At 37.4% G+C, this 12,132-nt stretch overlaps 1 protein-coding gene across 1 annotated transcript in view; it reads right to left on the reverse strand.

The window, feature by feature from the left end:
* The window catches only part of DNAH14 (dynein axonemal heavy chain 14), a 325,270-nt gene that overhangs the window by 203,612 nt on the left and 109,526 nt on the right, over nt 1-12,132 (reverse strand). Inside the window, exons 22-24 of the mRNA XM_044916203.1 lie at nt 11,748-11,993; nt 6,612-6,733; nt 4,508-4,679 (exon numbers count right to left, since the gene is read on the reverse strand). Of these exons, the coding sequence (XP_044772138.1) occupies nt 4,508-4,679; nt 6,612-6,733; nt 11,748-11,993 (540 nt within the window). The remainder of the gene's footprint in view (nt 1-4,507; nt 4,680-6,611; nt 6,734-11,747; nt 11,994-12,132) is intronic.

Below are 12,132 nucleotides of genomic sequence, written 5' to 3' on the forward strand. Positions count from 1 at the left end.
CTGGGGAAGGAAACAGAAATCCAGATCCAGGAGGTACAGAGAGCCCCCCCCCAAAAAAAATCAACCCAAGGAGGTCTGCACCAAGACATGTAATTAAAATGTCAAAAAGAAGTGATCAAGAGAATTTTAGATGCAGCAAGAGGAAGGAAAACAGTTGCATGCAATGGAAACCCCGTAAGTCTATCAGCTGATTATGCAGCAGAAACTATGCAGGCCAGAAGAGAGAGGCATGATAATTCAAAGTGCTGAAAGGAAAAACCTGCAACCAAGAATATTCTATCCAGCAAGGCTCTCATTCAGAACAGAGGGAGAGATAAAGAGTTTCTCAGACAAATGAAAGTTAAAGGGGTTCACAACCACTAAATCAACCCTACAAGAAATGTTAAAGGGGACTCTTTGTGGGTTTTTTGGTTTTTAAATTTATTTATTTTTATTTAAATTCAATTAACATATAATGTATTACTGGTTTCACAGGTAGAGGTCAGTGATTCATCAGTCTTATGTAATACCTAGTACTCATTATAATGAAAATGAAAACACAATGGTCCAAAATCTTTGGGATGCAGCAAAAGTGGTTCTAAGGGGAAGTTTATAGCAATACAGGTCTACCTCAACAAAGAAGAAAAATCTCAAAGAACTTAACTTTACAACTAAAGGAACTAGAAAAAGAAGAACAAACAAAACTCAAAACTAGTAGAAGGAAGGAAATAATAAAGATCAGAGCAGAAATAAACAAAATAGAAACTAAAAAAACAATAGTACAGATCAATGAAACCAGGAGACAGTTCTTTGAAAAGATCAACAAAATTGATAAACTTTTGGCCAGAGTCATCTAAAAAAAAAAAAAAAAGAGGGCTCAAATAAACAAAATAAGAAATGAAAGAGGAGAAATACAACTAACATCACAGAAATACAAAGGATTATAAGAGATTATGAAAAATTATATGCTAACAAATTGGACAACCTAGGAGAAATGCATAAATTCCTCGAAACTTATAACCTCCCAAAACTAAATCAGGGAGAAATAGAAACTCTGATCAGACTATCAGCAATGAAATTGAATCAGTAATCAAAAACCTCCCAAAAACCAAAAGTCCAGGACCAGACGGCTTCACAGGCGAATTCTACCAAACATTTAAAGAAGAGTTAAGACCTATTCTTCAAGCTATTCAAAAAAAATTGAAGAGGAAAGAAAGCTTCTAAATTCATAGTATGAGACCAGCATTACCCTGATAACAAAACAACAGAAAGATACTACAAAAGAAGAGAACTGTAGGTCAATATCTCTGGTGAACATATATGCAAAAATCCTCAACAAAGTATTAGCAAACTGAATCCAACAATACACTAAAAAAAATCATTCACCATGATCAAGTGGGATTTATTCCCAGGATACAATGGTGGTTCAATATTTGCAAATCATTCAACATGATTCATCACCTCAACAAGAGAAAGGATAAAAAACATATGGTCATATCAATAAACACACAAAAAATCATTTGACAAAGTACAACATCCATTCATGATAAAGACTCTCAACAAAGTAGGTTTAGAGGGAACATACCTCAACATAATAAAGGCCATATATGAAAAACCCACAGGTAATACCATCCTAAATGCAGAAAAACTGAGACCTTTTCCTCTATGCTCAAACAAGACAAGGATGTCTACTCTCACCACTTTTATTCAATATAGTACTGGAAGTCCTAGCCACAGTAATTAGACAAGAAAAAAGGAATAAAAGATATCCAAATTGGTAAGGATGTTTGCAGAATGACATGATACTATACATAAAAAATCATAAAGACTCCACCAAAAAGCTACTAGAACTGATAAAGGAATTCAGTAAGGTTGTATGATATAAAATCAATATACAGAAATCCATTGTATTTCTATACACTAAGAATGAAGTAGCAGTAAGAGAAATTAAGAAAATAGTCCCATTTACAAAAGCACCCAAAATAATAAAATATCTAGGAATAAACTTAACAAAGCAGGTGAAAGACCTGTACTTTGACTATAAATGATAAAACACTGATGAAATAAATTTAAGATGACATGAACAAATGGAAAGATATTCCATGCACATGGACAGGAAGAACAAATATTGCTAAAATATTTATGCTACCCAAAGCAATCTACACATTAATGCAATCCCTATCAAAATACCAACAGCAATTTTCACAGAATGAGAACAATCAATCCTAAATTCGCAGAAGACCCCAAAAAGCCAAAGCAATCTTGAAGAAGAACAAAGCTGGAGGCATCACAATCTGAGATTTCAAGATATACTACAAATCAAAACAATATGGTACTGACACAAAAATAGACACATAGAGGGGCGCCTGGGTGGCTCATTCGATTAGGTGTCCAACTCTTGATTTTGGCTCAGGTCATGATCTCAGGGTCGTGAGATCAGGCCCTGTGCATCGGCCCCATGCTCTGTGGAGCCTGCTGGGGATTCTCTCTTTCTCTCTCCCTGTGCCCATCCTTGCCACTCATGCTCTGTCTCTCTAAAAAAAAAAAAAAAGATACACAGATCAATACAACAGAATAGCGAGCTCAGAAATAAACCCACAATTATATGGTCAATTAATTTTCAACAAAGGAGGCAAGAATATGCAATGGGAAAAAGTCGCTTCAACAAATGGTCTTGGGAAAACTGGACAGCAACATGCAAAAGAATGAAACTGCTTTCTTACGCCATACACGAAAATAAACTCAAAATGGATTAAAGACCTAAATGTGAAAACCTGAAACCATAAAAATCCTAGAAGAGAGCACAGGCAGTAATGTCTCTGACATCAGCCATACTAACTTCTTTTTAGATATTTCTCCTGAGGCAGGGGAAACAAAAGCAAAAATAAACCAACAGGACTAAATCAAAATAAAAAGCTTCTGCACAGCAAAGGAAACCATCGACAAAACTAAACAACCACCTACTGAATGGGAGAAGATATTTGCAAATGACATTATCTGATAAAGGTTAACATCCAAAACACATAAAGAATTTATACATCTCAATACCAAAACCCCCAAATAATCTCATTAAAAAATGGACAGAAGACATGAACAGATATTTCTCCAAAGAAGACATGCAGATGGTCAATAGATACATGGAAAGCTGCCTAACATCACTCATCATCAGGGAAAGACAAATCAAAACCACAATGAGATCACACCTCACACCCGTCAGAATGGCTAAAATCCAAAACACAAGAAACGACAGGTGTTGGTGAGGATGTGGGGAAGAAAGGAACCCTCGCGTACTATTAGTGGGAATGCAAACTGGTGCAGCCACTGTGAAAAACAGTATGGAGGTTCCTTGAAAAATTAAAAGAACTACCATATGATCCAGTAATTCCACTATAGGGTATTTACCCAAAAAATACAAGAACACTAATTCAAAAAGATATATGCACCCTTATGTTTATCACAGCATTATTTACAATAGCCAAATTATGGAAGCAGCCCAAGTGTCCACAGATGAATGGATAAAGAAGATGTGGTCTGTATATACAATGGAATACTACTCAGTCATAAAAAAAATGAAATCTTGGGCGCCTGGGTGGCTCAGTCGGTTAAGCGACTGCCTTCGGCTCAGGTCATGATCCCAGAGTCCCTGGATGGAGTCCCACATCTGGCTCCCTGCTCAGTGGGGAGTTTGCTTCTCCCTCTGACCCTCTCTCCTCTCATGCTCTCTCTCACTCTCTCTCTCAAATAAATAAATAAAATCTTTAAAAAAAAAAAGAAATCTTGCCATTTGCAACAACATGGGTGGATCTAGAGGGTATAATGTTAAATGAAGTCAGTCAGAGAAAGAAAATACCGTATGATTTCACTCATATGTGTAATTTAAGAAACAAAACAAATGAACAAAGGAAATAAAAAGACAAACCAAGAAAGAGACTCTTAATTGTAGAGAACACACTGCTGGTTACCGGGGGGGGGAGGGGGGGTGCGGATGAAACAGGTGAAGGGGATGAAGAGTACACGAACCTTGATGAGCACTGAATAATGATAGAATTGTTGAATTATTACATTGTATCCCAGAAACTAATTCAACACTTTATGTGAACTATACTGGATTTAAAATAAAATAAATAAAATAAACTATTCCATTTCAATTTTTGCTGATTTTGTCAATGTAATAATAATCGTAGTGCTAATATAAATAATTCATTGAATACTTTCTTTGTGCCAGCTCTCATGCTTTAAATGCATTATCTCATTTAGCACAAAGCCCCTCAAGGTAGGCACTACCATTATTCCCAATTTAAAGATAAGGAAATCTAGGCACTTAAAAAATGTGGTATTATGTCTAAGGCCATTTAGATTGATCTATCCAATTTTTTTTTCTTTTTGATAGTATTTTCATTAACCCTATAGTTGGTGAGAGTTGGAAATAGAGGAAAGAAAATCTGCATTAGAAGAGTTTCTGTTGTGCATTACATTACATTTTGAAGAGTAAATGACTCTCCACTTTAGGATTGCTATAGAGTTTTACCTCCAGACCTTTCATTATATAGTCAAGACAGGTATTGCAATTTTGCAGAATTTCAAGGACTCCTGCAGAGGTGGTTATTCGCAAAGCATCCAGTTTGTTTTGTATTTTTAACATTATTTCTCTCCACATGGAAATCACATGAGAGAAGAGTTTTGCTTCTGCTGGGAGCTGCCTTTAGAAAGAAAATTAGAGATAATTTTATCTTTTGAAGGTACTATAATTAAAATCTATAAATGCATTTTCCACAGAATATTATTCAATTTTTTAAATGTTATGACCTGTTTTATTTTTGCTGATCATTAGTTGAAGATAGTTTATAGTGTTTACTATGTATGGTGATGTAAAGGTAGGAAATACCAGGATAAATCAGACATGCGTCCATCATTTAACAAGATTATACTTAGTGAGAGGTGTAAGATAGGCATACACAAGTTCTACATAAAGTAAAAGTGACCTGTGTCCTAGGAAATGTAATAAAACAAAGGCTACTGAAATTCTAGAGGAAATGGGATCTGGAGAGTGCTTCTTGAGAAGAAGCTACTGATCTTGGAGAAGCGATTTTTGGCATTAGAACTGCCCAACGTCCCCTAGAGGGCACCGCCACCTGTGGTCCCCGTAACTGCGTGTTCTCGTACTTCTCTGCTCTGCTACTAAAGGATGCTTCAGAGCTCTCCAGAGAAGAGGTGAGGCCTAGTTTCTAACGTCCCAAGCCCCAGGGCAATCAATACACGTCAAGCTCTTCCACTAGCCCCCTCCCCCACCCCCCGCCAATTATCCCAGTCCCCATTTTGGGCGATGGGCCTAAAAATTTCTTCAATGCAGTAAAAATCCTACTGGGGAGGAGCCTTCAACCTCCCCTCTGTTGGGCACCCTCCCAACACCCACAGGAGGCTCTGGTGTGACCTCACAGTGAATATGGTGGGAGGGGAATGGACAGCATTCCCTTTGAACAATTCTCCTTGCTAATGAATCTCTCTTCCCCTTCCTCTTTTTCACACTCCCCCCGGTAGGAGTGCCCCCCATCCTTCTCCACTAGTCAAAGGCAGGTCCATTACAGACCCGTGTCTTCTTTCCTTTAGCACTCTTGTACAGGACTCCAGCAACACTTCATTAAGAGCCCCCTTTTCTCTCGCAAATCCTGTGAAGAGCAACTTGGTGACATTGTGAACTAGGGGTCTTATCTTTCCATCAATTAAGAAATCTTTAGGAAAGAGTAATATTGAAGTTCGAGTTTAAGGCAATAAGTTGTTATAATCACAAAGGGTACATTCCTTAGGTATGTGGTTTCACCTCTGGGAACTCTAGAATAACTACAGATAGAAGAAACTAAAGCATTCATATGACAAGAAATACACATGTATAACGAAAATGGATATTGTTCCCTGCAAAGCAGTACTCGCATCTAAACAGTTTTCTTTTGTGAGCCTCTCATAGCTCCCCTTTGCCCCTAAAATAAAATTCACAACAATTAACCTGATATTCAAGGTCTTCTATCATCTGCTCTAATATATCTTATAAATACATGCTCTATGACTTCCTAACTCATTTCAGAATGGCTTCTATACTAGCTTGCATGATTTATGGTCAACACTTTAAATTCTGTCCAGATAATACATGTGTCAGAACTTACGTACTATTAAGACCAATCACTTTAAAGAGAGACCAATTAATTTGAATGCTATGAATAAAAAGAAAAGGTAGAATTTTCACCAACTGTCTTTGACCTCCATTCTTTCACATGGTCCAAAGTAAGAAACTACCATTCATGTATGAATGCTATTTAAAACATGTTTATTATTCATATCAAAACCACACTAATATTCTAGAACTAAACAGACACACAGTATTGTGGTTTAGGGATTACAATGACCTGACACTCCTTTCCCAGTCCTTAATAGTTTTATATCAATAATTGAGAAATAGGACTTTAAAAAAAAAAAAAGATGATGCTTACGATCTTCCATGAAAAACAAATTCAGATTATACTCCTGTGCCCATTGGTGGATTATTTTAGAGCGTTTATTGAAGAAATGACTTCTCAGGGATTATAGGCAATAAACACCCACCATGCATTTTTTTTTAACCTCTTCATGGCTTTTTTTACCTTTGTATTTCTACAGAATGAAAGATTGGTTCAAGATAAAGCCAATTTCTTTGACAATTCATCCATTCCTCAAGAGTATGAGAGAAGAGAGTCAAGTTCTGATCCCACTCATCCACAAGATCCTGTAAGATGAACACACACATTCATAAAGTCTAAAGATTCATTTAGTAAAAATACTGACATCAAAAGTGATTATCAGTCACTGACATACAGACAGTATTATGGAGGGTCATATAAATAAATGTAAATCTAATTACATTTAGTTTTGGGAGACATTTGATATGTTCTGTCCATGCAATTTTCTGTTTTTTTATATAACATACAAATATTTTTAAATATATGCATATTTTATTTAATTTTTTAAAATTTAAATTCAATTAATTAACATACAGTGTATTGTTCGTTTCAGAGGTAGAGGTCAGTGATTCATCAGTCTTATATAACACCCAGTGTTCATTCCATCATGTGTCCTCCTTAATGCCCATCACCCAGTTACCCCATCCCTCCACCCCCCTCCCTTCCAGCAACCTTCAGTTTGTTTCCCATGATTAAGAGTCTCTTATGGTTTGTCTCTGTCTCTGATTTCATCTTGTTTTATTTTTTCCTCCTCTGTTTTGTTTCTTAAATTCCACATGAGTGAGATCATGATAATTGTCTTTCTCTGATTTTTTCGTTTAGCATAATACCCTCTAGTTCCATCCACATTGTTGCAGATGGCAAGATTTCTTTCCTTTTTTTGATGGCAGAGTAGTATTCCATTGTGTGTGTGTATATATATGTGTGTGTGTATATATATATATAGACATACCACATCTTTACCCATTCATCTGTCGACGGACATCTGGGCTCTTTCAATAGTTTGGCTACTGTGGACATTGCTGCTATAAACACTGGGGTGCATTTGCCCCTTCAGATCACTACATTTGTATCTTTGGGGTAAATACTTAGTAGTGCAATTGCTGGGTCATAGGGTAGCTCTATTTTTAACAAATATTTTTTTGGTATGTATATTGTTTCAGTCCTTTCTTTAAATATTTCTGTACATCCGTACATGTAATATCTTTAACAGTTTACATCAATGCAACCATATTATACACATTGTTTTGTAACTTGTTTTTTTTTTAACTTAATTGTGTGTTTGAGAGGCTTTACATGAGTACTAAAAGGTTTTCTTCATTCTTTTAATTAAAAACAAACAAACAAACAAACATTGTGTGGCTATAACATCTTTTTCCAGCTTGTATGTTTATTTATTTATTTTTTAAATTTATTTATTTGACAGAAAGAGAGATAGAGCAGGAACACAAGCAGGGGGAGTGGGAGAGGGAGAGGCAGGCTTCCCACTGAGCAGGGAGCCTGATGTGGGGCTCGATCCCAGGACCCTGGGATCATGACCCGAGCCGAAGGCAGACGCTTAACGACTGAGCCACCCAGGCGCCCCGCTTGTATGTTTATTAAAGTAAGAGGAAAATGGTTAAAAATCAATTAGTACTAAAATGCCTGGAAACCAGCAGACTGGCCCATCCCCTAACTTGGACTCCTCGGAGGGAACCACGTGTAACTCATTTAGATCTCCTTTCTGCTATGCACCTCCCTATTTCATTTAAACTCTATTTTATATTTCAATAACTTTATTGAGGTATAAGTGACATAGAGTAAATGGCACCTCTTTAAATTGCACAATTTAATGTTTTGACATCTGTTTAAAACTGTGAAGCAATCACCACAATCAAGATAATGAACACATCCATTACCCTGGAAAGGTTTCTTGTGCCCTGATGCAGTCCCTTCCTCCACCTCCAGCCTATTCCCATCCCTAGGCAACCACTGATCTACTTTCTGAAACCAAAGCCTAGTTGGCATTTTTTAGAATTCTCTATGAATGAAACCATATAGTATGTACTCTTTCTGGTCTGACTTCTTTCACTCAGCATAATTATTTTGAGATTCATTCATGTTGTTGCATATGTATTTCTTTTTTTTACGGCTGAGTAGTAGTCCACCGTATAGATAGACAATGATATATTTACCATCCAGCAGGTGTACACCTGGGTTGCTTCCTGTTTTTCACTATTACAAATAAAGCTGCTACGAATATTCAGGTATAAGTCTTTGTATGGATATAAGCTTTCCTTTCTTTGGGATAAATATCTACAAGTGGAATGACTACATCATGTGGTAGGTCTATTTTTTAACTTTTAGTAAACCTTTGAAGTGATCGTAACATTTTACCTTTCACACAGCAGTGTGCAAGAGTTCCCTGTTCTGCTGCATCCTCACCAACACTGGGGATGATCAGTCTTTTTAGTTTTAGTCAATCCATAAGGTGTGTAGTGGTACCTCATTGGGATTCTAACTTTTCCCTGAGGAATAATGAAGTGAAGCATCTTTGCATATGTTTATTTCCCATCTAAATATTTTCTTTGGTGAAGTGTCTGCTTAAATCTGTTGCCCATTTCTTTACTTTTTTTATTTTGAGAATTCTTTATATATTCTTGAAACAAGTCCTTTACCAAATACAAGCTTTGCAAATATTTCCTTCCAGTCTTGGCTTGTATTTTTTCCCCTTGATATTAAGTGTCTTTTGAAGGGCACAAGTTTTTAATTTTTAATAGAAATCCTTCTATTGATCACTCTTTTGGTGTCATATTGGAGAAAACTGTCTAGCCCAAGGTCACAAAAATTTTCTCTGATGTTTTCTTCCCAATGTTTCAAAAATTTCTTCTGATGTTTTAGGTTTTGCATTTAGGCCTATGATCAATTCCTGAGTTAAAGTTTATAAATGCTACAAGACATAGCTTGAAGGATTTTTAAAAATTTGTTTTGCATGCAACTGTCCGATTTGCCAGCTCCATTTCTAAAAAGACTTCTTTCCAGAATTGTCTTTAAACTTTTTTGACAATCACATGTCCATATATATGTGGGTCTATTTCTGTACTCTCTATTCTGTTCCATTTTTCTATCTTTAAACCAATATAAAACTGACAGTAAGTCTTAAAACCAGGTAGTGTTGATCTGCCAGCTTTGTTCTTCTTTTTCAAAATTATTTAAATTCACTAACTTCTCTCCTGCAATGTCTAATCTGCTGTCAATCTCATCTGGTGTATAGTTCATGTCAGATATTATAGTTTTCATCTGTAGAAGTTTGACTTTGGTCTTCATATTTGTATTTGGTCTGTATTATCTTCTACATATCTACTTTTAAACATATGGTATAGAGTTAAAATAATTGTTGCAGGGGCACCTGGGTGGCTCAGTCGGTTAGGCACCTGCCTTTGGCTCAGGTCATGATCCCGGGGCCCTGGGATCGAGTCCCGTGTCGGGCTCCCGGCTCAGCGGGAAGCCTGCTTCTCCCTCTCCCTCTGTTGCTTCCCCTGATCATGCTCTCTGTCAAATAAATAAAATCTTTAAAAAAAAAAATCATTTCACTGTCCTCATCTAATTCTGACATCTGTGTCACTTCTGGATCAGTTTCCTTTGGTAAACTTTAGATGTTTCATACTGAAACATCTAAAATGAAAACATATTCATTAATATTCAGACGCTTCACCAACTGAGCCACCCAGGTGCCCCTATTTTTGTATTCCCATAAATATTCTTGGACTTTGTTCTGAGTGCTGTTAAATTACTTAGAAACAGTTTCATCAGCTGGGGGTTTGCTTTTAAGAGCTGTAGAGCAGCATTTAGTTTACTGTGGCAAGATCCTTTCCAGTGCTCCATCTATAATGCTCACAAATCCTAGTCTCCTGTTGCGGCTGGTGAATATGGGCCCTATTCCCAGCCCTGGGTGAATGGTTCCCTCAGATCCTCTCAAGGGATCATCCCCCTGGTTTCAGGGCATTCCCTGGAATTCACATGCCAGCACTTGGGGCTGCAGAGTACCTGAGTAGGGAGCTTCCACGGCTCCTTGGAGTTCTATCCTCGCTGGTACTTCGCCCTGCAACCTCTGGCTTCCTCTGACTTTCAGCAGCGTCTCCCGCTTTCAGGGAGTCGCCAGGCCCAACCGAGGCCTGCACACTCAGGTTGGGGCAACCATGGGGCTCCTCATGTTTGCTTCTCATCTCTCTAGGATCCTTGTCATTCAATGCCTGATGTCAAGTGTCCTGAAAACCACAGTTCCATTTTTTTCTGTTCTGCTTTGGGTATTTCAGGCAGGACAGTGTATCTTGCTGGAAGCTGGAGTCCGTGTGTGTGTGCGTGTGTTTTTCAGCTTCTTGAAGGATGCGTGATGTATCACTTACTAACTTCATTTTTACTTTTTAATGAAGGCATTTGGTGTTCTAAACCTTCATTTCCATGGGGCTCTAAGCCAATTATGACAAAGTTTGATTTAGAATTCTTTTTTAATGAAAAATTTTTTTTTCTTATGGATGCTTTGAAATCAGATTTTTTTGTGTGTGATAATTTTGCTGTTGTCTATTTTTTGCTGTTTCTCTGCTGTTTTTTATTTTAATACATGTGGTTAGAGAATATAGTCTATTGGTTCATCCCTTTTTTGTGATTTTTTTTTTTTTTTGGTCTAAGGTTCAGTTAACTGACATTTTCTCTAAATGCTTGTGTGTTTGTGTGTTTGCAAATAATGGGAATTCCACTTGATGGGTCCACATTTCTCTCTCTCTCTCTGTATCAATTATGGTAACTTTACTATTAAGTATCTGTATATTATTACATTGCCTGTTGAGTTTTCTGACGTTCATAAATGATTCTTGGCCACGGTATTGGACGTGGGGCAGTCCAGAGAGGGGCCTTTTGGGGAATGCTGAATACCTGCTGGCCCTGTGCTTCAGTTCCTAACCATACAAGCGCAGAGGAGCAGGCTGGTGTTCAGCAGTGGCTGCAGGACACACAGCGGTGCAGGCAGGATTAACCCTTGTGAGCAACAGCACAGGAAACGAGAAAGAAGCATTCGACGTCAGCAAGCAGAGTCCACAGGCAATGGGCTCGACATGGGCTCTGCTAGAAATGCAGGTATTTCTAGAAGTTACTTCTAGTATTTACACTACTAACATTCATTCTCATTTCTTTGTAAGTATGTGAGTGATTTATACAATTCAAAAGGTTGCAAAATGCAAAAAATTTAAGTGATAAATAAAACTATAAACAATTACAATAGTTTCCCTTTGCCCCAATATTTACCCGAATGGGCCCGAGAGAGGAAGATCCTTTAACTGTTGCAAGTATGATTTGAGACTCTTCTAACTGAGTTAATATGTCGTCTATGGATGAAATTATCAGGATGGACACCATCTCTGACTGATGAACGACTAAGTGTAGCGGGGTCGTGTTCCATTGGTCAATAATCTTAAACAGCATCTTCTCAAGAGCAGCTTCATTAGTGGCAGAGGTGGAGATTTCGTTAATTTCATTTTCGTACTGAAACATCTAAGATGAAAACAGATTCATTAATATTTAGTGGACGAATGGTTCCTGATGCATTTACAACACAAGACTTACATGAACACGCACGTCCCAGGCCCTGGAGACCTGCTCCCAGCCCGGTGACACCCTGACTGGAGACTGC

This window comes from Neomonachus schauinslandi, chromosome 6, assembly GCF_002201575.2.
Source record: "Neomonachus schauinslandi chromosome 6, ASM220157v2, whole genome shotgun sequence".
Classification (NCBI taxonomy): Eukaryota; Metazoa; Chordata; class Mammalia; order Carnivora; family Phocidae; genus Neomonachus; species Neomonachus schauinslandi.